General features: G+C 37.6%; 1 protein-coding gene across 1 annotated transcript in view; it reads left to right on the top strand.

Annotated features, from left to right (window-relative positions):
* The window catches only part of LOC104316382 (vesicular inhibitory amino acid transporter-like), a 45,020-nt gene extending 34,897 nt beyond the window's left edge, over positions 1-10,123 (top strand). The window contains exon 4 of the mRNA XM_069786116.1: positions 8,972-10,123. Within this exon, the coding sequence (XP_069642217.1) occupies positions 8,972-10,123 (1,152 nt within the window). The remainder of the gene's footprint in view (positions 1-8,971) is intronic.
* The last annotated feature ends 14,182 nt before the right edge of the window (positions 10,124-24,305 follow it).

Consider the following 24,305-nt stretch of genomic DNA (forward strand, 5'->3'; position numbering starts at 1 on the left):
AAGCAAAATAATATGTTTTCTTAAAAGGTAATTTGCTTGGGAGATTTACTTTGTGTGATTCAGTGCATTCTTGCAGACAGCTCTGAATTTATGCAAACTAACATTTTGTATCAAACCATGCAGAATTAAGCATCAAGCATATTATTTCAGTTTTAGAACAAATATTTAAACCAATAGCAAAGCCAATGGGATCAGCTGTCACACTCAATAGCACCAATTCCTTTTTTGTTGAGACATTTTGTTTCCTCTCTTCCCTTTCCTAATCTTTAGGGGATTCATAAGACTAATCTGGCCACTAAAAGGAGAATAAAATCAGTGGCTTCTGCCAAATGTGCACATACATTTTGCAGTGCAGACCACGCTACTTCCTTACTTGCTCATCTTATCACAGCATCTCCTGAGCAGTCTATCTGCCTTATCATCTGCTTATGGGACCTGAAGGATTGACAGAACAACACTTCTAAAGTTTCTGTCAGTATAGAAGGTGATTGTAGGCATTAATCACAGAATAAACACCTCAGCCACTTTTCTCCCTGCAGCTAAAACAGGCTGGCGTTGGCAGAGAGAAAGAATAAGAAAGATCAGGAAAAACAAGATTTCTGGGGTCCAATTCAACCATCCCTGAAGTTAAAGGAAGATTTTTTACTGACATTAAAGGAGATGGATCTGCTGCTAAGGTCATACAGGCCATGGACAATATTTGAAGTTTTCCACAGAACAGCTTGTAGTATTTTTTAATACAAACTCAGCTGAGCTGTGAACAAACTGTGAAGTAAGGGGGAAAGCAGATGAATTCTTTCCCTGGTGTCTGTAGAGCAGTGCCAGGAGTCTGGGTAGCCAGCTAGGGAACCAGAAATTTTTACTGCTGAGAAGAAATAGGATATAACTGATACTGCAAATACATGGTGGGATGATTTATGCAACTAGAATTTAAAAATAATTAGATAAAGCATGTTTACAAAAAAAAGAGTAGGTAAAAGAAATGAGGGTGGCGCTCTATGTTAGAGAGATGATTATCTGCGTTAGAGATATTATTGTCTGGAAAGAAAAATTTCATTGTTCTTGGTGACTTCAGTTTTAAAGACCTATGCTGGAGGTTGTATGCAGTCTGTAGTAAAACATCATTAAAGTTTCTAAAAATGATAGATGATAATTATCTAACACAAAAGGTAGTGTACCTAGCATAAGGTAATTCTATTTTGAGCCTCATTACATTGAATAAAGATGAACAGATCAGTGGATCTAAAACAAAGGACAGTAATATATATACTTGGTACTTCAAAAGAATGAATTTTACAGACCTGGAGAAAATTATGAGAGATAATTGATTAGGAAGAATAAATACAGACAGCCAATTGTGGAAGCAAATTGAAAGTTGTTTAACAAGAATTTATGAGATGACCAGAAGCCACATCTCATAATTAAGAAATAGTACGCCTATGTGTTAAACCCCCTCCTACTTCAAGTGTGAAGTGAATGTATCAATTAAAAAAAAAAAAAGCAAAAGGGAGAAAGGGAGGGTGAGAGTAATCATTGTAAATTATAAATTACGAAGTGTAGCGAAGAGATATAGGAACCCAAAGAGACTAGGAAAAAATGCATCTCTCAGGGATTAGGACAGTAAGAAAATAATTTTTAGCATTTAAGGAAAAAAGGGCTAGGTTTAGTGTAGAAATTTGCAACAGAAATACTAATCGTGGTATAAATTAAGTATGAATGGAAGTGTGTGTCTATATATGTGACTGTGTATGCTTGTCTAAAAGCACCAGGCAAAACAGCAGAACAAAGTTAAAAGGAAGGTGTGTGTTAACTGCTACAGAGCACCATATATGTGATTTCATTCAAACAGAGAGGTAGAAAAACTGACCTATAGATAAGTGTTAAGAGAATGAAGTAGAGGACAGCATCTATAAAACATGCAGATAAGGAAAGCAGCAGTACTGTGAAAGTCAGGAATTCTGCCTAATATTTATGAGGGATGAGACAAAATAATGAGGCAAAAGATCCAAAACTGCATCCATTCCAGGACAGTATAGAAGGTAAATCCAAAATCTGTTTGTCATCACTAGTCAACATGAACACCAGACACATCATGAGCACTTGACTGCTGGCATCCCTTGTCCTCCTCCTTGTACACAAGTGATCCTGGCCAAGCCACGAGGACACACACACCCCAGTGCTGTTGAGTATGTGGATGTGAGAGTGGGAAAAATCAGCTTAGAGATTTTCTAATGTAAGATCACCTTCCTCTTCTTTAAGATCTCTCACTGAATTTTGCTACACTGATTTCCTACATTAGCAGTAGAGGGAGGCTTTAAAATTGTTCTTAACTCTGAAAAAAGATGCAACTGTTCTTTAGTCTCTGTAGAGAAACAGGAGGATGTACTCACAGCACAGAACAGTGGGCCATTTTGTAATTTTTCAGGATGGGCATCATGCTGTTCTGCATAAGACATTTAAAAGTTAACCCTCAGAGTTTCTAGCTGTGTGTCTATACTTCATTGTGTACACACTGTCTTGCCCAGCAAGAGAAACAGGCATCTCTGAAAGGAAATTCGTCTCAGCTCTGCTAATGACCTATCTTAAGATAGGTGTGAGTTATAAATTGAAGTGCCTATTTTTTCCAAGCTCAGACTTGGACAATTAACTATTCGATAACTACAGTTACTATTTAAAATGGATGTTAAAACGTATCTCCTTAATATTTTGAAAGCAGAATGCCCAGCAAGTTTGCACTTGGGAGACATAACAAAAGAGAGATCTGACCTGATAATACTCTTATTCAATCACTATTACATGTGGAATTTTCAGAAGACTGTGGATATCATTCCAGTATTTAAAAAGCCAGTTAAATCCTGACTGGGAAAACCTGGCAACAATTCCAAGAAAAAGAATGTAATTGTTAATACAGGTTTTAATTGATACAGATTAAAAAGCTAGGAATATAATTAGCAACAATCATTATTGTTTTGGAGAAATAGTCCTTACACTCCTTTTTGAACACACTTGACATAATTCTTTTATGAGATTTTAATATAGTCAGTGAAAGATAAATAATATTTAGAGTTTTAAAAGGAATTTTGACACATTAATACACAACATTCTGATTTAAAAATTAGTGCAACAATAGAATAGATTAACTTAGAATAGTTAAATAGATTAACAACTAGTGACAAATCCCCCAAAAGTAACTGTCAGTGTGGATCTATTGTCAAAGGAATGAGTTTCTAGTAGGGTTAGGAGGTTATCTGGTAGAATAATTGGCATCTGGTCCAGTATTATTCAATGTAGTCAACAGTGATCTGGAAGAAGATACAAAATCACCATTGATCACAGTAGTGGCTGAGAAAGAAAAAAGAGCATGGAGGTCAACAAGCAAGTAGCTCTGTTATCATGGCATGAGATAAGGGATTTGCTATATTTTCTAATTTAGTGCTAATAAAGTTGTATCTTCATATAAATACCACAGCAACACAGGCTTGCATCAGTTCAGGAAAATGATTTCTTTTAAATGACAACAAATCCTAAACAACATAAATAAATATTTTGTAAAAGTGTACTGAAAAAGCAGAGTTCTTGAATTCATCTCCCTACTCTTCCAAGAAGATCCATGAAGGAGACTTTCCTGTATAGTTTCTATGCCTAGCTCATGTTCATGCAGGGAATCAAGTACACAGTTGGGAAAATAGTTAGGCTTAAATGAACTGTTCCAGTGGAGTAACTGCAGATGTTGAGAAAGGCAATCAGAGCTAATTCAGCAGTCTGGCATATTAGCATGTGTTCTGCATATAGGAGTACTAACTGAATAAATTTCTTTTGAATTTCTTAATTTATTTTTCCATCTGATTAAGTCTTAAGGTGAAATCTTTTTCTCTCTCTTTTTTTTAACATTCCTTTTTACTCCATTTTATTTCATTGTCTTTTGGCATGTGTCAACTCTGACCACGGTTTGATCTTCTTTACTTTTCAATTACCTTTCAATCTGCTTTTTTTCAAAGAGTCATATTTCAGTCTAAACACATTTTATTCCTTGGGGAGGTGCTTGCCCTGAGGTGAAGTAGTGTCAAACAGTGGTATGACAGCAGAAGGCCCACTTTTTGCATTCTGCACTAATCCAGATAGATAGCTAGTGTTTTTAAAGAAGCGGCCAGCCTTGCTGGTGTGGGAAACACTCCTGGGTAGTCCAAATATTGCAGTCAAACCATCGACAAGTGCAAAAATTTTTTAATGTGCAGATGTAATTTGGAAAGCCTGATCTGCTTGTTTTGTATTGTAGGTGGATTGGTAATTTCTGGTGGTACCTGTCATACCTGGTTGCTCCCGCTTGGGGGTATTCTGACACGGCTAATAAATAGCTACTAGCTGAGTCTGACCTTTCCTTACGTGCCCTTTCCACCCTTCTCCTTGCCATTTCTTCAAAGGCTGATCACCAGTTCAGCCCTCAGTCCTTTCTTCTTTCCTGGCCCAGCTGCCTTTGGCTGCTCTGGATATTTGACACGGACCTCCACCCACCCAGGCTCATGTATGCACTCGTTGACAATGAACGGTCCACTTCCATCCTTAGTCTAAGGTGAAGATACCCAAGTCTTGCAAACGTCTTGGGAGATGAGGGAAGATGCAGCCCGCTGGGCAAGTTTGGGGTCCCTCCCTGTACAGGGTGGATGGAGTAATGGCAAATAACACAACCACTCAAGCTGAGCCGTGATAGAGGACTGTTTCAAAAACCCCAACTCCCATGTACCCAACTGTGTGAGTGCTTTTTCCCTGTGCTATTCTATTTTATAAACAGATAACCTTAAACCAGCAGATTTGGAGCTAAGATATTTGACTTTGCACTAGAACAGTTGGAAATAAAACCACTCAGACAGGAACACTTCCCAGACAGAACACTAAAACTAAGAGCTGGGAGGCAATTTAAGAAACAGTTCCTTTTGCTGCTCATTTTTAATTGATGCCTCACAGCTAAGGCTGTCTGTGCCATAATTTGGATGCGAGAACATAGGATCAGACGACTCAATAAGAGCAAGTGCTGGGGCCAGGCTGACCAATGTGCATTGACAAATGGTGTAGGAATTACCTGTGTCCTTCTTCCACTAGCAAAGAATCAGTGAAATGTTGACATGCTCTGTCTACATTCTCTGTACACTGACTCCTCATAAGAGGGGTGCAAAAGCCACCTTCAGCAACATCCATGAAAGGACTTCTTGATGGAGGAGGAATTTTCCACAGATAAGTCACTCTAAGCAATGCTCTAAGGTTGCTGAGATCCTTTAAAATGGAGAACACAGCTCCATGCCTGTACTGTTACATTACATTGACAGCAAAATAAGTGCTTATTAAAGATATCTTTTTCTTTGAAACTAAACTGTTTAAACTTGGTGACGTTCAGGAAATGGTCCTAACAGAAAGTATTGGTTTTGGAAAGGTAAGAACAGAAGATCAAATCCAAAATGGGGTTTGAAGTCTGACAAAGGGGTTTTCGTTCTTTGAGTTCTCATGGCCATCACTAACATTTTTTTGGCTATTTTGTAGAAATTTGACAACGTGCTGATACATGAAACCTTTTTATTTATTTATTTATTTATTTATTTTAAGTGGAAAGAAATATTTCTGGCAAGGCAGGAAAAGCACTGTCATTTCACCACATACATATTTACTGTATTGGCATGTTCAGAGTTCTCCCATTTCTCTCTACTAACCATGCTCTGTATCCAAAAAGCTGCAAAACCAGTTATGTCCACAATGTTTGCTTTCTATTATTAACTGAAAACTGAAGTTTACAAACTCTGGGAAGAAGATGTCAAAGACATCAGCTGAAGGGAAAACTTGCAATTTCTGTAGAAATGTTCAGTTTAGAAATTCTAAACTTTGAAATTGGCAGTCACTGATATATAACTTTAAGAAAGAATATATAGTGCAAAATTGGATTTGTTTAATAAGGTCTGAATTCAGAAGATGCAAAAAAAAACCAACCAAAAAACTGCACCTATCATCCTGTGGTCTATGTTAGGTACCAAATGAAATTATTTGATATAAACAACATCAAGGAGATGTCAGAGGTTAGAATTACATTATGCTCTGATTAAACTAACCATTAAGCATGGAAAGGCAGACACCTGTGGGGAGGACTGTAAATGGTTGTCTAATGTGATAACATCTCTGAAAGACTTATGCTTTGGTTTAGGTTGAGGCTAGTCATATAAACGTTAATAGACTAAATTCAGCAGGGGAGAAGCCATTGTGTGGGTAAGGCCTGTGCTGACACTTACCTGTGGTTTAATTATACAGTGACCCTTTGGGTCAGCAGATACAATTTGAACTCCTAAATGCAGGTTAAGGGGCAAAGCAGTAATGCTGTGAGTATGGAACAAATGAGATAAGCTTGCTACAAACTGCAAGGAACTGAGAAAACATCATTGTTCTTATGTTAATTTGGAAGATGACTCTGTGGCTTTTATCTTCCTGATTTTTTCATAGCCTTGGTTTATTTGTGATGTTTTTAAACTTAATCTGTTACGTAAATGTTCTCCAAGGATTGTTTTCATAGGAAAGAAATCATATTTGGTTCTTTAGCAACTATCTAACTTGACAGTCAGTGAAAACCACAATTAAAAAAGGCATGATATCAAAAGCTACGGTTTACATGTGTGCTACCTGCAGTCTGGATACAGCCAGATATCTAGTCTTTTTAAGGAAGTAGACTGTTAGGCGGCAGAAACGGTAGAATTTTGAGCACTTCTGTGAAGCTCACATACAAAAGAAATGCTAATTTCACGGCAAGCTAATTGGGTCATGAGACCTGTATTAGAATGGAGCTAAGCCATTGGAGTGGGGAGATTTGGGTGACTGAAGTGCCACAAGCTATGTAGCTGAACATCCCAGCTCCTAAATGAAATGGCACTTGTGACTTATACAAAACCATTGCTGTAAATTAAGTAACTGAAAACAACCAAAAAAGGTGTCTAGTCAATAACTTTATTATTATATCAGTAATTATAACTGAAGTACTTCCGTTTCAGTACATAATGGCATAGACCTTTTTAATCAAAATGTATTAGGGCATGTATTTAATATGATTCTTCCAGCTCTAATTCAGCTGAAAGCTGAAGATACCTGCATCTAGAGTGAAGCCTGCCAAAATAGGCAATGCTGTTCATTCATTTGATAGGCACTCCATTTTTCTCATTGACTTCGAGAAAAAATACTACCCTAGTTTAAGGACTTCCAATCTATCTTTTCTGGTTGATGCTCATCCCACAATCTGCCCAAAAAGGACTGCTATTTTGTGGCTGGAAGAATAGGAGCATACTTTTTATACATTGATGATTATTTAGCATTTGAAAAATTGCCTCTCTTCAGAGCCCTTCTTATGGATCAGGCCTGGGAGTACTTGTATCACTTAGAAGTGGGATGCTAGGTATAAACCCTACAACGCTGAGACAGGCACCTGCCTTCTTGATGAGCTCCAGCAGAGCTGAGCTCCTAGACTGCCCTCACAGAAACGGTCTGCTGGGTATAAAACCTGAGGGAGTTCATAGAAAACACCAAAGACAGAAGCATGCCTGAAACACTTGTCACCCACGTGGCCTCATGTCCATGATTGTGGATGGAAAACTCTGAAATTAAGATTTAGACCATTAAACTCACCTCTCCTGCTTTGGGTCCTGAAAGCAGTCAGTGGCACTACCCATTCGGGAAGTGAGAGAAGAGTGGGTTGTCCCTTCTGCGAGGAGGCCTGTTTCTGTTGGGGATTCATGGGTTTTGCAGAGCAGATGGGGTTGCTCAGGTTTGGTCAGCAATAGAGTTTAGATGGGTTTGATCCAAATCAAGTCCTTCTGTCAGGCTGGAATAGCAAACATGAGCACAAATGCTCATATTTCATCGTGTCATTGGTGCTGTCAGAAATATTGAAGTAAAAATTTCTGTAGAACTAGTTAACTGTATTTTGTTTCCTCCCTTCCTTTCTTCAGTCATCAAGAATAAAAACGCCTGACCAGTCTGACTAATGTGCAATGCTTAATTTCAGCTTTGTAGCATAAAAAGAGAAATGTCACCGAAGCATCTTTCCTAAATTGGATCTTTTTATAAATAACTATTATTCAAGGGTTTTGTTGGTTTTGTGCTGATGGAAATTAAACCACATAAAAGTGCCGTTTGTCCTTAAATACAGTGAAGAAAGAGGGGAAAAAGACAAAGAAATACACACAGTGTTCTGTGAAACTAAAATGCCACTTTTTTTTTACTGGATAAAACAAGTAGAATTCTGTTCCTTTCAGTACCTGTTTAGAGAAAAGTATGTCTATATGTTTTACATGTATTTTTAAACACCTAAATAAGTTTGCACAGTCTAGAATCTCAGCTGTGAGAAGAATTACTTTAGCAGTGGACCTAACAAGAGCAAAGGCTGCATGAGGCATACAGAAGCCACAGAGGAAACACAGGTGAAGCCTGATGTCACTCTAATGCCATTTTCTTTCCAGAGCTCTGTTAAGACTTTTTAGACTGAAGAGAATTGTCATTACTGGGTCTGTCTACAGTGCTATTTTTAATTTGAATGAAACTTGTACAGATGATGCTACAGTTGCTTAATTTTACTGATAGTGAACCTGTTTCATTAATATGCATGTTGACTGAATAACTGCCTATGTACCTTCTAAAATGTGCTTCTAATCACATCAGCGTTAAATATTAACTAGGAACCTGACTCTATCATTCAGTCACATCCTCTTTTTCTTAGCTTATCATTACATGTATGTTGATAGGAGCAGTTATTTTTGCTGATAATTTCATTTATCATAAATAAACACATTTCTCATGATTGTTACTTACTTAGATGAATGTAGCAGGACTTCCACCATGCAGTTAGGTGAAAGCAATGTTCAGTGGAGGGCAGATTTGGGAGTGTGGCTTCTAGTAAACATTTTGCCTCAGGGATTTTGTGCTATCTTTTCTTTCTCTTTTTCCTCTTCAGGGAATATTTGTCCTAGGATTGCCATATGCTCTTCTCCACAGTGGATACAGCGGCCTGTTTCTTATTATCTTGGCTGCAGCATTATGCTGTTACACAGGCAAAATTCTAATAGCTTGCCTGTATGAAGAAAATGAAGATGGGCAGCTCATAAGAGTGAGAGACACGTATGAAGATATTGCGAATGCCTGCTGCAAAAACCTATCTCCCAAACTAGGTGGCATAGTTGTCAATGTGACCCAAGTGATGGAACTGATTATGACATGTATTTTGTATCTGGTTGCTAGTGGGAACTTGCTGTCACATAGTTTTCCATATGTACCAGTGACTGAGAAAACTTGGACTGTAATTGCATTTGTTACACTGCTGCCTTGTGTATTTATCAAGACTCTCAAAATTGTTTCTAAACTCAGCCAGCTTTGCTCCTTAGTCCATTTCATTGTCATCCTTGTAGTGATGACTTACTGCCTCACACAAATACATCAGTGGTCCTGGGCAAAATTCAGACTCTCCATTGAGTTTGAGGACTTCTTGGTCTCTGTAGGGGTGATCATTTTCAGTTACACTTCACAAATATTTCTTCCCACACTTGAAGGTAACATGAAAAACCCAGGGGAATTTAGATGTATGCTGAATTGGACTCACTTTTTTGCTTGTGTCTTGAAAACAACCTTTGCACTGACTGCATTCTTGACCTGGGGTGAAGAGACAAAGGAAGTTATTACTGACAACCTGCCATCATTTCTTCAAACCCTAGTGAATTTGTGTCTCTTAACCAAGGCTCTTCTTTCTTACCCTTTGCCCTTTTTTGCAGCCACAGAAATTGTGTATGCTTGTATTTCTAGAGGCAACCATTCCAATTACAGATCTCCACTATTTGCTCTGGGTGTAAGAGGCTCATTTCTCGTGCTAACTCTGCTGATGGCCATGTTCATACCACATTTTGCCCTGTTGATGGGTTTAACAGGCAGTGTAACAGGTGCTGCTATGACTTTTCTTCTTCCTTCTCTCTTCCATTTAAAACTTAAATGGAAAAAACTGTCCTTCTTGGAGAAATGTGCAGATATCTCTGTTTTTATTTTGGGTTTCCTTTGTAGCCTTGCAGGCATAGTTTGCTCAATGAAAGGGTTGCTTGAAGTATTTGAAGGAGTGTAAAAAGATTTCCTGAAAGCCAAATAAGGCCCAAATCTTATAAATGCCTTTACCCTGTTAGTAAGTATATAAAAGATTTTGTCACTAGGTAAAATTAGGCATATGCTTATATGTTTGCAGTATCAAGGCTTTTACTGTAAAAGTATGTGGCTCTAAGCAAATTGGAAAATAACCTTTATAGCCAAAAAGTACAAAATTACCCATCTAAAATGGTGAGAGGAAAGAAGGTATTGGAGATGGTTTAGCATGAAAATGATTTTAAACTAGTCCTATATGGTTTTGTTCATACATGACATGCACATCCTAAAATGGATACTGCAAGTGATTCCACCAATTTAGCCAGAATTTCTCACGGGGTTAGATACTGTTCTGTCTCAAAGCTATCAAATCTAGCTTACGGGATATGATAAAGCTTGAGAGAGCTATCACTGCAAACAGATGAAATACAATTTCACATTATTGGCAGAATTTAATTCAACATGTGAACAGAACAAATCAGTGAATTTCAATTTTCATGTAAGACAAGTTCTACTACTTGTTTTTTAAATGAGTAGGCAGAACGAGAACTCAGTTTATAACAGCTTTGAAAGCCTGCTTTTATTATGAGTTCAAATGGGAATGCAGTCAGAATAGAACGGGCATTCTAACAGCTCACAGTCATGGAAAAGGGAATTTGTTCTGAAAGAAGCTATAGCCGATGACTGCAGCTTTTCTGCAAGTCTAATTCCTGAGATTCATGCCTCTGCAATGCAGTTATTCTATTGGTTGGGTTACAAGAAGTCTCACTGGTAGCATGAAAAAGTTAATATGCAGTTCACTTTCCCTATTAGGCAGGAAATTTCTTTGATCTTTGCATTTTATCTGATGATGTTAAAAGCTCAATGAAGTAAATCAAGTTCAATAAACAGACACACAGTTAACTTCCTGTACGACTTGATAGATCTTTAGCTTTAAAAGATATTGGCTTAATAAAAAGATCAACATTGCAATGTATTTCACATTAGTGGTAAAACATTATGACAAGAAGCAATCTAATCAGAGTACTCTAATGAATACATATCATCTTATTGTACTAAATCTGTGTTATATTAGGTGATTAATGATTTGAAAGAAGAAAGTTTACATTTTTGTTATGAACAGTTTCACACAACTTTCTACTGCGTCATATGAAAAAGTCTTTGCATGTCAACATAAGACTGCGTTATAGACTAAAAAGCCTAGTAGTAACTGCTTAACTAAACTATTTTTTCTGTGTAGTATCTTAGCATTAACACTTCTGTCCTGCATGAGCAACAGTGACCTCTCAAGGCTAATTTGCTGAATGATAAATAACATGCAATTACACTTAAGAGAGGAGTTCTGATAAGCCTTGTATGTCACTCTGTTCCTTTCTTTGTCTCCTAGTGTATACTTGTCACGTGGAATAGTGATGAAAAGTTTATTAAATTGTGTAATTACAAAATTATTAAGAAAACTGAGGAAATACCTAGTCTTTTAGAACTTGTGTTACTTCTTTGGTACAATGGGTCAAATTCTGCACTCAAACCCACAACAGTTTAATTTATTGATATTGAGATTGTGCTGGCACAAACAGGAGGTACGTATTTTTAAGGAGTCTTTTTATTTTTATGTGGAATGGCAAAAATACATTATTCGTTGAAGTACTTGAAAGCTTGTTATTACCCCTATGACACAATCAGAAGGATATTATTACTTGGATGATGTCAATGAAAGGGTATAATTACTCTTTGTGTGGAGAAGTTTCACAGATAAACAAATACGAGGGAACAGTATTTGTTCTATCTATCCTACATAAATCTCTGAGGACAGAGGGACGTTGTCCGAAGAGTTTTGTAAAAATTCTTCCAGCCACTTTACTTACAAACTCTCCACAGACAATTCACTATTCTCTCCCATCTCCTGCTTTTATTTACTGTCTTTTGTCTCTAACTCTTCAGAAATTCTTGGGATTGCCTCAGTGCATTTGCTGTTGAGGAGAGCTTGGAAATGGGATAAGCACTTTATTTGTATGGCAGTTTTAGGAATTCCCTGGCTCATCAGTGTGATTCAAAATTGGCTTTAGTTGGACTTTCTTCTCTCAGCCTTTTCAAGAAGCCAATGCCTATTCCTTTCAAGCCAAAGATGGTCATTCCCCGCCACGATCGTGATCTCTTACTTATTCCAGCTCTTTCTTACAAGAAGAGATGATTCATGTTTTATAAGACATGTACTATTATTGTCCTTATTTAATCATTTACATAATCTCAGTTAACATCAGGGAACAGCAAGAACTATGATTAACTAGTAAATAAAACTGTAAATGCACAAAAGTGAAAGGAAAGGCATCCAAGTGCAAGGCCTTGAGAAGTCACTTAGCAGAGGCCACTAAATTAAGAGAGAAAACATAGTTCAAAGTTCCCTTTTTGTGGCTGGTACTCAGCAATTTTGAAGTGTGCCATTGTTGTGGGACACAAAAGCTGTACGAGCTTCCCTTTAAAGCTGTGGCCAGACATCTTCATGAGAAACTGTCTTCTGGGTCAAGATTAAATTAACCTTCCAACTCAGAAAGGCAGAGATACACTCTCACACCCTACAGTTCAAGCCTGAACATGGTGCTCAGCACATGCTAAAGCAAAAATAAATATTCATGATATCAGGCTGACTCACTGGATTTCACTTCCTAAAACACACAATTGTGTATTTTTAGATACAGACTTCTATCTGAATACTTTCCAAAGGCAAAATTCTATTAATAATGTACCTAAATATTTGCAACTGTCTATATTAGACATTAAAATACCTTCTATAGAATATGTTCAGAGAATCTAGAAAGGTGGTATTACTATCAATTATGAAACAGAAGGCACTGTATTTATCTGTATAATGACTATGGGGAAATTTTGTCACTAAATTTATACTACCGATCATTAGAATCACTGAAGCTAGAAAAGTAAAAGACTGACTAAATATTAATCTATTATTTTGGTCACTCCTGGATTATTCATTGTAATATGATGGTGCTTTATCAAAATTAATCCTGAAAGCAAACAACCAACAGTAGTGAACATGAAGAAAATGCTAAGGAACAAATTATGTGCTGAAATAAAACATTTTCAAAGTCTTGCTTTGTTTGTTGTGCCAGCAAAAGTATGAGTAAAGGAACCTGTTTCCTTTCAGCAAGAATATCACAGACATTGCCCAAAATGCTTCTCCCATTTTATAGGGATTGCAGTGTCAACATCAAACCCTGAATTCCTAGTTCTGACAGTAGTTATGCAGATTTAAGCCAATCAGATTACTCTAAAATTAAAATACAGGCTCAACTAATGTACCTCTTGCACATAAACTAAGGAACTTCAAGTGTTTATTTATGAAGGCTTTCAAAAGCTTAATTCTGAAGTTAGGGTGAAAACCTCGCTTCCATTGACCCAGTGGGAGTATAATCATGACCTCAGTGCACCAAGGCTCTGAATGTCTCTAGTCCATTATCAATGCTTAATTTACTTTTACACCAAAGCTTGGTCGTCACTTTACTTCATAACTGAGGATTCTTTTCCATATTATCACATCTTTTCTTTTTTACCAGCAGTGAGATAAGTGTTTTCCCTATTGATGCAACTAAAATATTAGAGACATGTCAGAAGAGCTACTGAAAGAAGTTCTTGAAGCTAACGCTATTTCATTAACTCTTCATCCTTGATTATTCACATCATTTTTATTTTATGAAGTGAATTTTGAACTACATGTACAAAATTCACTTTGCATTACCTGGTTACTCTGAAGAAGTGGTTGTACAAAAATGGAACAAAGAAGATCTCCTGCTAATGCTTCATTAAATCAAGTTTCAATTTTCAGTATTTTTCAGAATGACAACATTTTAAAACCTGATAGCTGATTTCTGGATGATATATTGGTCTTAGAAAATATGTATCTTCCAAAATTGAGTAGAAAAGGAAATGTATCTAAAAAATATTTTGATAATATGCTGAGATTTAATTGTCCCAAGAGCTCATATGGGAAATAAAATGTTGGAAAATTTATTGTGTTCTGTAGTAGCTGGCAATGAATTTGAAAATACACAGTTTGAAAACCACTTAAGTATTTTTGTCCACTGCTTAAGTATTTGTCAAGCTGTTGCCACTTTGAAGTTAACTGGTTTTCATTCCTTTATGGTGTCATTACCTTTTTTATGTGGTCACCCCTCAAACTTCTAATATATTTGTCTTCACACTGCGTCTTTGAGGGAGGGAAATTCCAAAATCTTCATTTTGCAGTTGCAAAGGCAATACTCAGAGCACAGATTAACCCAAAAGGGAATCTCTAGGAGGATCTAAGCTAATACTCTTCACTATATCATGCCTTCATGGTGATCCTGACTGTCAACACTTCTTTTTTTTCCCTCCTTCATCCTTCATTTTATCTCCTTTGTCAGTTTGTACCATGATAACATGAAGTTATATAACACAGCAAGCAGCCCTTTATGCAGCATAAATATTTAACTGAAAGCTGCATTTCCCATTTAACTTTTTTGTCTTTTAAGATAGAAGTATAATGAGATTCAGGGAAATTAAGTAGCTAAATAATTACATATAGCGGGAAGCAGCAAGTGATAGGAAAGAAAATAGGCACATGGGAGGGAAAGTAAAGATACAGCAAATGCAACAAAAAACGCAAAAGGAGAGAGGAGGAGAAAAAGTGTGGTGAGGAACTGGAAGAGGAAAACTGGGAACTAGCAAAAAGCGAGAAGTTGAGAGCAAGTAAAAAGGAAAAGAAAGATCGTAGAAAGGAAAAAGCTCAGAAGAAGAGAAGGGAAGGGCAAAGCAAAGGAAGTCATCTGATGTAAGAATAACATCGCCTGTAAATATTTTCTACAGTTTTGCACGAGCAGTAATTCAAGCTTCTCTAGCTGATGCAAGTTGATATATTCTGTGTGTGAACAGTTTTGATATCTTTCACTTCCCCAATCCTCTCATGAATTCAAAACATTTGAAATAAAATCCTTCTAATTTCTCCGGAGTTATCTCTATGTTTAATGGTTTCTGTTTCCCAAAGGAATTTGAAAAAAATGCTAAATAAATAATACTATAAGCAAATTCTATTTCTCTCTGCATCCTTACCTATTCCTCTTCCTGACCTCTCTTACAGCGTTGATTCAGAGATATGGACTGCTCCTAAGCAGTTATTGCCTTGCAGCCCCAAAGACGTGCAAAAAAGATCTTAAAATGGGAAAAATACTCTTACAATGACCACCACAGAGGGTCTTCTGCACCTTGGGCTGGAACCAAAGCTAATATCCCTGCAGAATTCCCAGTCTGGAAATGATTTAGAACCACTTAGGTGTCTGCTAGCAAACTCAGGTCAGGCAGGAGTTGGGAAAAGGTAACACTGAGATGGCACTGTACTGTATCTCTGTTGCTTCCCAGGTGACACAACATGTAAAATGGCAATTTCTGCCAGGATACAAATTAAAGTATCTCTGTGAGCTCCTTCGCATGGTAATAGGGACCTAATTAGCCTGTCAGTTCCCCCAAAATCATGAATGTGTGGGAGCAAGATCCGGTTCCCTCCAGAGAGTATGTAATACACCAGCAGGATATCAGGCTGCCTTTGGATGTAATGTGAGTACTAATCCAAATTCTGCACGGATGCTTCAGAGAAAAATATTTGCTGCAACGTCAAGAGGAGTTTTACTGTACACTTTCTGTGCTAATGCAAAGCACTAATAATGACACAGAATGATAAGAGATAAAGGATTTATTAATAGCTAATCAAAGAAATAAATGCAATGGGAAAGAGGATGGGATAAGTATTTTGAAGAACAAATTTGGAAGTAACTGGAGAAACAAAGCAGAAGAATTAAAAAGAAACACTAAGATTGCAGTGGAAAAGAATTTGAAAGGTATAACATTAATCTTAATTTCACTCTGTGCAAAATTGAACATAATTTAAATAATAGCTGAAATTTAAGTATTGTATCAAGGTCATCTTTCACCCTTGTCTTCTGGCTTCAGTGATAGATTCAAAAGGGACTGAGTTCAAAAATTAAGCCTTGCATCATGTTCTTGTGTCATGGACTACCATTTAAAATGCTATTTACCCTTCCTACACAAGGGTCTTGGCACCCGTAAAATTGTTCCTACTCAAAGTGGAAAGCAAAGCAAAAAAAAAAAAAAAAAACAACCAAAAAGACAAGAAGAGTAATAATTGACAATGAATGCAGAGTGTAGTCTACGTTAGGCTGGGAACCCAGAGAACACAGGACATAGGGCTGTGTCAACATGTTGCCATATTGTTAGTGCTTTAGCAATGATCATAATTCGTAATAATAACGTAATGAGCAAAGATAAGGTGAAGGCAGAAGGATTAAAGGAGAGCACTCAGTACACATAAGCCATGCTACATCTACCAAATTCCCAGTGCAGCTGCTTCAGGGATACTAAGCCTCATGCAGACAGCTGCATCCCCTTGTTGCCATCTGTGGCTTGCATCTCTGGTGCTACTACTCACGACAATCTGCACAGTTGCAAAGGCATAACTCTCCATCAGCAGAAAATATCTGCTCCCACACCTGCTTGCAGGGAGCATGGCTAGCACCCAATCCATAGGATACAAGGGCTTTCCTGAGATTTAATCAGCTGTTAACTAATCCTGGGAGTGATGGCTACAGAGAGGAATGTCTTGGCAGCTGAGGCATCAGATGGGAACACAGACCAGGCATTAAGTTATCAGTTTTATTAGACAACACTAATCTTATTGGTACAGACTTGCTAATTATACTTCAGGAGAAAGTTTTATTAAGAATGGTGGAATGGGAATCTGAAATGGGTCAAATTTTAAAGGTGGATCAACCTAAATCAATCCAAATCAAAGGTGGGTCAACCTTTTTGTGAGTGTTCCCAGAACTCCTGAAGCACTGATTTCCAAAAGTTGTCTTATTGGCACATGGGAACTTAAAGGAACATAGTGAAGTAGATCAGAAACAGATGATTTACAAACAATTTCTCCTGTGGCCCAGACATCATTATTGGGCAGATCCCTTCCTTCAGTCTCACCCTCAACCCTGCAAATCAGAGATTTACTAGGTTGCAACAAATTCCACTGTCTCCCCTTGCTCCCCAGAAAAAGACTTTTCCATCACAGTTAGCATCCAGTGAGATGTCTGCTCCCTGTTCTTCTTGGATATCCCCTCATTCTCTTCTTGTGCTGTTAGTCCCTCACTCTCTCACTTGCACACCACAGGCAACTTGCTCCTGTGTGTTTTCAGAAGCTTTCAGGAAAGAAACAACTTCCCCAAACCTCCACAGGCTGCTCTTGACCTGGTGTAGCAGCCAGGGAAAGGGAAATGTAAGTAAGTGAGCAGCCTTCTCTCCTAGTTCAGTGGTGCTGGTTCAATGTGCTGCTTTTACATGATAACCTGCAAACAGGTAACAAAATTCATAGGCTTGTTAACACAAGTGGTCATTTGAATTAAAAAAAAAAAAAGTGAATGCTCCCATCATCTTTCTAATCATATCAGTCACACACCTTGCTATTGTGGGCCCAATCTTAATTGTCTAGGAACAGAAGTAATGCAAAACAAGACAAGTTACTACCAAATAAAATGTATCTGATTTAGGTATTGCAGGTAAACCAAATCTGAGCTTGATTGTTTACATTTCACAGTGGCTGTGTGCATGAAACATGTGAGACGATCAGGCCTAAAATACCAATTCAGATCAGTCAAGCATCATGCTTTCTTATGCTCTCAAACTCTGTCAGTCACCCAAATAAAAAAAAAACCAACATAATGGAAGTCTTGTTATCAGTCTTGCCATAACACACCCATACAGAGAGCTCTAGGCCAGTGTGTAATGCATCAATGGAGTCGTAAGTACAGTATAGCTATTTTCAGAGCCCTGGAGCAGCACCAAACAGGATGAGAGGACACAAATTGCAGGATTTTTGAGAGCTGTTAAGGCCACAGATCTCAAAGAGGGAAAGGCTGGATCAGATGTCCTGAAGAAGTCCTATACTCCTAGGATGGACAATATGAGCAGCTCTGAAGGACACTTCTTAAATAAATGTCTAATGCAAAGCGTCATCCCTGAATGTTGTCCATCCAGCCTCATCTTGCAGATCCAAACCCTCAAGTATGAGTCAAGGCTACAATCTGAGACTTACTTGCAGGCCTAACTTGTTTGCCTACCTGGGAACAAAAGACTGACCATGATTTTCAGTGACATTTCATCTACTTTAACTCCAATAGTTGGAAATGCTGTTATTTGGCAAGGCCATCAGCTGAAGGAAATGCAACATCTTACTTGCTGTCCAGCTTTTCTGTCAATGCAGCATTTAGCCTAAGGCCTGATTAGGATTCTTTTAGGGTGATTGGACATGGTAAGCTTCTGGAATAGCGCTAAGCCAGTACAATTGGAAGAGGCTCTTAGAAGAGATCTAGCCTCTTAATGGCATATGGTCAAAAGGTTAATTTGAAAACCAAGAAGCCTTTCTGCCTTCAGTTTTCAGGTCTGCAGATTTCTTCTTGGCTGAACCCGGGGATGTGGCTCTGAGACTTTCCTCTAAAGATAGAATAAGGGACACAAAGCTTTTGTATACTGACTTTGTGTGGTAGAAATTGTGCATTGGAGCAATGAACATAGCATTTCAATGCCTGGGACTACTGTATTTTTCTGCTTAATGTTATTAAGACTACTGATAAAAGATTGCTTGATCTCAATGGTTAATTTCTAATACATAATGTATTACATATAAGAACCATCATTTCATTCACCATTGAACTGAAACAATCTTAGAATATATAATGTAAAGTGCAGAACGGAATTGGATAAGACAGGATAGGTAAGAAAAAATAATTCTGTATCATCTTCCTGAAAAGAGACACCATTGTTATTTTAGGGACAGGCAATTGTAAGACAGTGAGTATTACTAATATTGGTCGCATTAAAAAGTATGATTGAATCACAATACTATTTATTTCACTGAGGATCCCCCCCCTATTTAAATAGCAGAAGCAGGGAGCTCTGGAGGAAGAAAGGTAGCACAAATCCATAAATCAAGGCAGGGGTCTTTGAGGGAATATGGAATTTCCCTGCCTACAGTATGAATCATAATCTTTGAAAACCTTAGCTTTATGGAAAAATACTATTTCATTTCATATAAGAAGCCTATAATATACTCTACTTTAAAGCTCTTGACAAAAACAGGTGACAAAATCATCCAGAGCTGTTTTGTGATACAGCCTACTGTACAAAAGGCAAAACAGAGAGCAAGCTGCTGTTTTAATTATACACTCGGAGCAAATGCAATATCTGCAGCTTTAATAAACATTGACCCTTTAACTGAATGTGCCCTACAAACACATTAATGCCCATCTGGGAAATAATCCAATGAAATAATCCAATCATACCAACAGGGAATGACTGTTAGATTGGCAAGTGAGGGCTCATATACTTTGGGCTGTAGCAGGCTTTCCCCTATTAGCTTGTTGCCAGAGCTGTGCACCTTTCATAGAATTTTTCATCTTTTAAAAGCAACTTGAAAAATCAGTTGTCATGAAATGAGTCAAACTAACAAGACTATGAAATTAAGCCCTCTTGGGTTACACAGACATTAGTTGGCAGAAAAAAAAGGTAAACTGAATTTCTCTTTGCTAGGTTCACCCCTTGCTTCACAGAGGTGCTTTTTTCCCAGCAAAAGGGGGCTGATGTTGCTATTGTTTGCCTTCTCTTTAGTAAGTCTTCTGAATGGGGGCTGTGGTTAGAGAGAAAAAATAAATTCAGTTGAGGAGACTCTTCAGAAAATTGACTGAATTCAGAAAATCTCCCAACTGCCTGGAAGGACCCAGCACAGTTTCAGAAGCAAAGGTTCAGTGCTACCTGCTTATCACCTTTGAGACTCAGAAAACTTGATGTCCAGTAAACAGAAATGAAAATTTTCTCCCCATTACCACACTGATGTTTATTGCCACCAGCTGTACCCAAACCACAGTGAAAGACTGAAAACTTTCCAATTTGGATGTTACAATGGGCTACAAAGTTGTAACTGGCTAGTGTCTCATGGCTAGGCAAAATCTCTCTGAATCAGTGAGGTCCAGCCAGACCAATATTGATTATTGCATTAATTTAGAGCCACTGCATCCTGACAGCTATCAGGAATTTTTGAAGTGCAGAGGAGTTACATTGCTGACAATATACATCTGCTGGCATAAATATAAAGCTGGCAAAAAAGTAAGAGAAAAAGAGAGGAACAGGTAAGTAAGTGATTTGTCCAAGGGTGGAGAAAGAAATCTTGTCTTTCTATTTCCTGCCCAAATATTCTGTTCATTCTTCCTATAATGACATATTTTTGAATTGCATGTATAGGTGCTTACCTTCTGGTCCATGCAACTTCTTTTTGTATGGATTGTCTCCAAGGAGAAAAAGTGAGATCAGACTCCAGTCATTGGATTCACAGCAACTGGGGACTGCTAGCGAAGTTCACATTCATCCTAGGTTTTTTGTTTGTTTGAATGTTGATTCTAGAAACCAAAAAGCATGCAATTAATTCCTGTAAGGTCTCAAGCAACAAGCAGAAGGTAATAGTCTGCATTCATTTTTACCCTTAAAAAGCAAGGGTTGTCATGAAAGTCAAATATTCATCAGCAAAGTGCAAAGTGTGAAGGAGCTTTTTATTCCTACTACCTTCATCAGAAACTCTGTGTGGAAAATGGCCACATTCAAGACACATGAGGACCTCTTTCTAATTTAAAATTCCAGCTCCAGTTCGGCAACAGAGTTGTACTGATAAGTCCCTTCTCTGTTAGAAGTCATAACTGTCTAATGTCTACAGATACTGAGCCTTAAAGGAGATCTAACTTTGTTGTATGTTGAAAAAAAATCCAAATACAGGAAAGATTTAGAATTTTTTGCTTCTTTTTATTTTTCGCCCTCACTCAAATGATTTCTGGGTGCAGATTTTCCTTATAGACATTTTGGAATATTTTATTTTTGCTCTATTGTCTCTTCAAGATGATTACACAGATTTTCACACACTTCCTCAGAGGCAAGATGCTGTCTGCAATTAATACAAAACAATAATTTATTATTTCAGACCAACAATTTTTTTCTTATTTCCTCAGGATCTGATTAAGTAGTTTGCACTTTTGAGAGACCAAATATTAGTAGTAGCCATGCCATTCCCTTCACACCTAAAATTTAGCCACATTTATGCCTTGGAGAAACAGAAGGTATATTCTGACTGAGACTGTGTCCACACACCAGCGCATAAGGGACTTCAGAAATTACCCTTGATATCCCTTATAACCTTGTACAGGGTATTCCTATATGCAAATGAGGGACTACAAATATAGCTTACTGTATTAGATCAAAAGTCCATCCAGAATTGTAACACCTCTTTGACAGTGGCCCATAACAGATGTCTTGGTAATGGTGTAAAAATGAAGCCAGAATATGCCAATACTTCCCCACAATATTTCTCCAATCTCCAGTGATTAGTGCGTCAGCAAATTCCTGAATGAGAGGTATTATCTTTATGTGTATAGTATCTGGTGGATTTTTTCCTCTGTTAATTAGCTTTCTGAACAGCTGTACAATTTTAATATCAAAATATCCTGTGGGAAAGAGTTCCACAGTATAACTAATTTTCTTCATTTTCAACCTACCCCTCAAAAATATCATTTGAGCTTTCACTAGCTTTTGAAAAAAAGTCATTGTCTGTTTACCTTCTCCAGGCCATGATGGCTGTACAAAATTAAGTTGTCTCTCCCTGGCTGAACAGTCCTAAACGATTTAGTTGTTCCTCTTACAGAAGCTCTTTCATCTCTTTGATCACTGTTATTGTCCTTCCTTGAACCTTTTCTAGTTCTGCCCCGTCTCTTCTGGGGCTGAGAGATAGGAGGGAAGACTAGAAACGTAACAAAGTATTTAAAAGTGGACATAGTTTGACATGCTGGCTTGTTCTCTATTCCTGCAGTAATAATTCCCTGCTCTTCTATTGGTAGCATTGTTCTTGCTGTGGTGGCCCAAGGACTTATCAAGGCAAGTGGCTTGGAAATAGAGGTAATATGTTTATCAGAACAAATGAAAAAAAAAAAAAAATACTTTTGGCATGTGTTTTGCAAGGGGGCTCACATGCTGAAGAACAAGTGTAATACCCAAAACTTCTGTCTTATTTTGTAGTTGCTTCTTTGACTTTTACTGAACAGGAAGCTGACATTTTCACAGAATTGTGTGTTACATATCCAAGACCTTTTTTTTCTGAGTGGTAGCAGCTAGTACAGAGTTTATCACCCTGCATGTAATTTAGGATTTTTTTTTTCCACATTGTGCGTTACTTCCCAGAAATCAAAATAGCTCATCTGTAATCTCAGAATCCCTAATTGAGATGCTTGTAAAAAGTTACTGTCATAGTCGCCACCTTCCATGTCTTTAGTATAAAGGCAATTTTCAGGAAGATAGTAGTTCAGCTATTTCATCCTCAATTTCCTTTAGATCTCCTGGGTAAATACCATATGGTCCTGGCAGTTTGCTACTGTTCATTTTGTAAATTTGTTCTATAACCTCCTCCACAGACATTTCAGTTTAAAACAGATCTGATATGTCCTCGTAAAGACAACTTCTGGAGTGTGAATCTCTTAGATCTTCCAGGATGAGGAAACATGCAAGAATCCCTTTCTTTTTTTCTGCTGTAATTTATCCCCTTATTGATATGTCAATTGGCCTTAATGACTCCAAGGGAGGCTCCCCACTCCCAATGGCTTTGAGGAAGGGTTTGCTGTTAGCTTTTATGCGTTTAACAAATAGTCCCTAAAACATTATTGTTGGCCTGTGATTTGTGTCATTATGCCTAATTGGCCACTTTTCCCATTCTCTTCTCTTCCCCTTGCTTGGACATGGCTTTAGTTTTTTGAAGGATACTTTCTTACTTTTTTCAGCATTTTTTAGAATTGCTTTCAGTCCAAATCAAGATTGTAAAACTACATATTTAGGGGGAAAAAAGGATAAAACCCCTTTGTGAGTCATTGTTAAAAAATATTTTTTTAAACTGTGTCTTTTATGGTCTTTATTTCCTTCACTACTTTTTAAAGACTGATTTATTAATTGCTTTCCTTTTTGCCATGTTGTATACTCAACATTCAGCTCATTTATTGTTCTGTTCGTGCTTTCCTGCCCTCTGAATTTTTCCTGGTCATAATTTGGTATAAATTGCTGCATTTCTTTACTCTCTGACTTATTTTTTTCTGTTGGCTGGAATCCATGGGGCACATTTTTAGGTTCACCTATGTCACATGCTGACTGCAAATGCTAAAAGTCAGATAATTGTGATTGACATGCAAACACTAATGCATCGGAAGAACAATGCATCGTGTAAGCAAGAATTTTTCTGAGCTGATCTACAGAGTTAAAGTATATGCTGTGATCTACACACTTAAATGAAAATCAATAGATAGCAGTGAAAAGAAAGTACCTCCGGGTGATTCAGGTTCTACTGAGGGCATGCTCTTGGGAGAATGCAAGCATTTCAGACCAGAACAAAAGCCATTGATTGCGAGCCGAAGAGGAACAGAAGTACCATAAGTTCTTTATAGGAGGCTTGTTCTGTCCTGTACGCTGAGCACCCTACAGGTAAGCATCGGGTAAGTTTAATGTTTTTCTTCAACTGGCTTAGCCACAGAGAAGAATTGCTGTCCTAAGAAAACATGTGTGAAATGTCCAGCCTAAGATGACTCAACTACTTAGAAGAGAAGACCTATAGATCTTACCTTTATTAGAGCCACAGAAAACAAATTTTCGAAGGATGGAGTGTCTTAGATGACTGATGTAATGAATTACCTAATCAATTTTCTGCTGAAGGACAAGGCAATTTCCTGTCTAGACTGTATTGTAGAAGTGCCTGATACTAATTTTCAGCAAGCAAAAGAATAGCTGTCTGTATTTTCTGCTCGCACAAAGCCTGCAGAAGACTCTGCAAGTTTTTAAAAGTAATACTGAGCAGACTAAAAAACAGGATACATAACAAAACTTAACATCCTGCTCTCTTCAGTGTTTCTGTTGAGAGCAGAAAGTGTTTATGTCAATTGAAAAAAATCGTGATACTAAAGCTAACCTTGCCTCTGGTCTTCACTTACAACCTCAAGGCTGCCTGACTTAACTGTGATACTCTCCTATCTGTTATACCAAATTAATAG

Source organism: Haliaeetus albicilla, chromosome 7 (assembly GCF_947461875.1).
Source record: "Haliaeetus albicilla chromosome 7, bHalAlb1.1, whole genome shotgun sequence".
Taxonomy (NCBI): Eukaryota; Metazoa; Chordata; class Aves; order Accipitriformes; family Accipitridae; genus Haliaeetus; species Haliaeetus albicilla.